The following is a 5,363-nucleotide window of genomic DNA, read 5'->3' on the forward strand; positions in this document are numbered from 1 at the left end:
CCATTACATCGCTTGCAATGCCTTGCATGGCGAGCGCGCGGGCTGACACTTGGAAGCATGAATGAAAGGTCCTTTAGCTACATTGTAACCTGTCTGCGCCATTAATAACCCGATGTTTGTAGAGACTGTGTCTGCAAACTGTTAAGTCCGAAGAATGCACACCCTCATAAAAAGCGCTATTGCGCAATAAGGTACAATACAACCCTAAGTAGTTTATAAATTGGATAGTTATCGTAAATACTGTGCAGCCTTTGATGAGACTGCACTTGTATTACAAACCTGCCACATACAGATATGCAGCTTTCGCAAGGTTATAGCTATTGTATATGTTTAAGCAAGTTGTTCATTATCAGTACATTCTGGCTAATGCATCAAGTCATTTATTTAAAAAGTGGTCTACGACTACGAAAATGTATTGCTAGCAAACTATGGAGTAAACACACACACACACCACTGTAGCAATAGCGATGTGTAGCGTAGCAAGAAAGCTGGAACCGGAAAACTCCATTTAAAAAACTACATGTTGTGGTTTCTCGCAACCTGTTGGCTAAAACTATGCAGTTTGGGAGGACGTTTAGGAAAAGAAATCCAACTTACCGACTGTAGGAAAAGCAGTGTCCGTACGTAATCCCTCTCGGTGTTCAAGATTTCGTTTAAAACGCAGAGTCTCAAACGCAGCTGGCGATCGGAATCCTTGGAGTTTTGAACGCCGTTGTCCTGTTGCCCTTCTTCCTCCATGGTTACCTTCGTTATCCTTTTAGATTCGGAATAAAATCTTCCTCTGAAAGAATGTAACACTCGCACGCGCAAAGAAATCCAAAGACGCGACTTCAATCCATTCCGCTACACCAGTGCATCTCCGAAAGCCAAGTGTGTCTGCTGATTCTCAGCTTGTTTCAGATAAACTTCCCTTTAAGTAGGAAAACAATAAACCTAAGTTTTAAAGCATCCCTTTTGGGAGTTTTTTTTCGGTTCTATCAAACAAAACAAACATAAATAGCGAATGACAATTGCAGTTGTCTTTTGTTGGGCTCCGATTCTTCAGACTGAACAAAATACCAAACTTAATGAGGAATTTATTTTAATAGTGTAACTGGTAAACGCTAACTCCCGAACGCACAAGCTTCCAACCAGACGATTCAGATACAATCACTGTACATAACACCACAAATCCAGCGAGGTGCCGAGATAAACGCCCGGCTAGGCAATGGCACTCTTGTCTTCAGTTGCCTCCTTTAGCCTGCTCTGTACAGAGAGCAAATGCGGCTATTCGACTGAAAACACAGGCGAGCTACAGTAGACTTCCGTAGGGATCGTCTCTAAGTTGCCACCTTTTACACAATCGAGTTTCGCTGTTGGAGAAGGCTACATTTAATACTTTTAAACTAAGTAGTATAGAAAGCATATATATACGGTTTTCTAAAACCGTTAAGGCATTTTGAGAGCTCACGGCTCTTTTCTTTTTCTTTAAGTTGCGTTTGTGGAAGTATAAATTAGCCTTTTTGTTTGCAAAAAGTTTGTTGGAGACTGTGATAATCACGGTTCCACTGAAGATTCTCAAAACTATGGTAAATCATATATGTTTCATTTTGCATGATTATTTGTTTTTTTATGAGTATGGCAAACCTTGACAAAAATAAAATATCCATGCGCATTTTGTTCCCCTTTCAATTGAACGATAACCCCTATCATGGTTACAGTTACATTCAGCGTGCAACGGTGAAACAAAATACTACACCTTAAATTGTATCACAATAAAATAGTACAAGAAGTTTTAAAACGAAAGAAAATGTCAACAGCAATAATTGTTCTCTTTCTATTGCAGTTAATTGTATGTGTATGTGTGAGAGAGACATGATTCGGTTTTTATTTTGAAACTATATTAATTTATCACGGGTAATCGCTTCTCAGTTTGTTGCCATTGTAAACAGTGTCAATTTTTCACATTATAGGCATGATGAAAAATCTATGAAGCGCTGTTGGGGTTTATACACAAATATAGCGTAGCCTGTATTCAAATAAATCAAAGTCGCAGGTTTACGTTGCTCTCTTGCGAAAGACTCGCATCAATTTGCGTCATGCTCTAAATATTATGACACTAACAACTCGCCTTTGTGAAACAAACAAACAAATAAATAAATAAATAAATAAATAAAACTCGCCATTATTTGGCCAACTGCTGTCTAACCTTATTTTGTGCAGTCGCATTGCCTCTGATGAACGAGTGATGATAAATGATAAATCTAGCTAATGGTCAAATGTGTGTTTGTGTTAAAAGTATTCATATCAAAATGAGGCCAAGGTACAAGAAACAATATTGGCCATCTTAGCTCACACAAATTGTACAAGCTTTATTCCACAGCAATGCTACCCAAAGTTTCCTAAATTATTTCATGTAACTTGGCCCTGTGTTTTTTATGTTTTGGGGATTTATTGTGTGGACATTTGAAGTTGTATCTGAATTCTGTGTCTCTAAACGAGACCAGAAGGTATATAAATTAATGTGCTTTAAGGGCTGATAGTCTGTGGTAATTGTGGTTATTTCTGTAGGAAACCATGAAAAGTGCCAAATTTTGGTTCTATAGATATGGGACATGCCCCTACCAAGCCCAGACTTTGCGGATGGCCATCCCAATTTAAACCCCTCACCCCATCCCCTTCCTTCCTTCAACGAAACCTAACAGCAGATTACTTAATCACCATGCCTGAATTACAAGACACCAGCCTTCAACTTCCACACACCCACAAGCAACGTTTAAACGACAGCCCAGCCCAATAAACGACTTTCCGTTTTATCAACTTATCACCCTGTTCTGGTCATTATAGTCCTCACAAGTAACTCTTAAACAGATGAACCCACAAACCACGCCTGCGACCACTGAAAAACTCCACCCAGCTGTATGAACACTTTAAAGCCTACAGTAGCCCAACTGTTAAACGGTCATGCTTCTGTGTAACGACACTACGTCAAATCAGTTGTGCGACTAGTTTCACAATATTGAATTACATTTCAATAGATCACAATCACTTGGCAGATGTTCTTGTACAGAGTGACAAACAGTAGTGTGGTTCTCACGAATATTTAAAAAAAAAAAAAGCGGTATCACGAAGAAAGAGGCGCATTTATAATCTGTAAGTGTAATGTTCACGTAACAAACAACTAGTATTTACCACTAAACAGATTAACCGATCTTTACACGGCTATAATCTAATCCCGAAAGAAAATTAAAAGTAGGAGAAAGAAAGAAAGAATAACTAAAGGGGGTCGGGGGAGCCATGGTAGAATCTGAGGTAGTGAGTAGGTTATTCCGTCTGCAATCCCAGAGTCTGTTGTCAAGTACACCTATGGTGCATGTGCTGAAGAGAGACTGAGTGTGATGAATTGCCCACGTTTCTGTAACAGTGGAGCGATCCCTATCACCAAGATCTGCATTTCGCGGTCTTCGTGTCCAAAATGTCAACTAGATCTTTAGTAAAATGTTGCCATTTTCTTACCAAAGACTAAAACTAAAGCCAGTGCCCTTAAAATACGACCCTAGATGCATAGCTCAGGAGGTAAGACCGATTGTCTGGCAGTCGGAGGATTGCCGGTTCAAACCCCGCCCTGGGCGTGTCGAAGTGTCTTTGAGCAAGACACCTAACCCCTAACTGCTCTGGCGAATGAGAGGCATCAATTGTAAAGCGCTTTGGATAAAAGCGCTATATAAATGCAGTCCATTTACCACCATCTTTTATAACATTATGTAATAAAGCAAGGACAATGCAGATACATTCTTATAAATTATTGGCATCATACAAAGAAATTATGTTCTTGCGTAATTTATTGAGCATGATTTTCCTTAAAAAATATGAAACGCACATGCTGGAAGCTGGATGACTGGTGAGTGGTCTGTTTTTCTCTACTTAATACCTATTGTGAGTGTCAAAGTTGCAACTTTTTGGTGGACTGGAACACCGCCTTGTGGTTGGATTTATACTGCGGCGATTCTCATCTTTCCCATGTACACAGGAATTACTACTACATTTTACACCGATTTAAAGGCAGAATTTGTATTTTTCTAAGTAGGTAGACCCACGCAGATCTCCCCATTAAATAAAAAACACAAATGTTTGATTATGTGAGCAGGAACTTAACATCTGTAGACTTATTTTGCCTACTGACTGTCCTATATTTGGTCTTGGCTTGAACATGCCAAATGCAGTCAAAACACAAATCCACACAGCGCACCCTTGTATGAGGCCATCTCAGAAAGGTTTTATTCAATGCATGTGCGTTACATTCAATATCCAATGAGTTTATTTTGGACACGTGACTGGCATAAATACAAACACAAGTCTCCTCTCCCTCTCCTGGTGGACAGGCAACAGAAATATACTTCACAAATTAATATTTACATATTGTCCTTCATTTCTATACAACTAGAGTTAAAATTTTCCTTATTTACAGAGGGAAAAAAGTTGTGAAACAGGAAAAAGGAACATCAAGTTTTGGCCTTGTCGAAACCGAGATTGTACACTAATTTCTAGCACGCCCTCTTCAACATTTCATCTTCCAGTGGTTGTTTAAGAGGCAGGCACAACGCATTCAGTTTCACATGTAACTTTTTATTTCAACACAACAAAAGATAAAATGTATCTCCTAAACAGACCTATAATCTTCATTCACATAATTCCTTATTAAGTAGTAGGGTTTGGCCTATTGAGTAAATAACACCAATTTGTTAAAAAAAAAAACAAAAAAAAAAACCTGAAATAATTATGGCAAGAATAAGATTTTTTAAAAGTTTAAATCAACACCAGGTAAAGGTGGTTGGTTGTCCAGTTATGAATAATCCAACATAAAAAGTAACGATGTTAAAAAGCTAAATGTAAGGAAGCTGCACTAGCACATATTTTAAAGACTGAAAACTTAAAATCAGGCTCAGTAGGTCAATCATAGATATAATCAGGAAGTAAAGGGGGAAGAAGCCATTACTTTCATTAAAAATACAGATTAAAAAAATATCAGGTTGACCAAGACCTTCCACACACCTTCCAGCAGAATGTAACAAAGGCCTTCTAAAGACGAGGTTGTGACTGACCCTAACCGAGCATGCGCGCGCGACTTAAGCCCTTAAACGCACAAAAAAAAGACCCAGTCAGATGCCCGAGTCAAAACACCGCTAGCTTAAAGACAGGAACTCGTTTCTCCGAACAAGCGAGATCTCCACCACGTGCAGACTTAGATCTCCGGAGGGATATGGGGGGGGAATGGACAAGGAGAGGGGACAGTGGCTTCTCGTCCAACACGTACCATCGGCAAGAAGCATGCCGGTGGGTGGCAAGGGAGGACAGTGTTCGTCCCAAACCACGGTGAACCGAAT

General features: G+C 39.4%; 1 protein-coding gene across 1 annotated transcript in view; it reads right to left on the reverse strand.

Annotated features, from left to right (window-relative positions):
• Positions 1-1,268, reverse strand: part of LOC135234615 (phosphatidylinositol 3,4,5-trisphosphate-dependent Rac exchanger 1 protein-like) — a 113,630-nt gene extending 112,362 nt beyond the window's left edge. Inside the window, exon 1 of the mRNA XM_064299398.1 lies at positions 598-1,268. Coding sequence (XP_064155468.1) covers positions 598-738 — 141 coding nt within the window. The 5' untranslated portion in view covers positions 739-1,268. The remainder of the gene's footprint in view (positions 1-597) is intronic.
• Between the last annotated feature and the right edge of the window lie 4,095 nt (positions 1,269-5,363).

The sequence above is a fragment of the Anguilla rostrata genome, chromosome 11 (genome assembly GCF_018555375.3).
Source record: "Anguilla rostrata isolate EN2019 chromosome 11, ASM1855537v3, whole genome shotgun sequence".
NCBI lineage: Eukaryota > Metazoa > Chordata > Actinopteri > Anguilliformes > Anguillidae > Anguilla > Anguilla rostrata.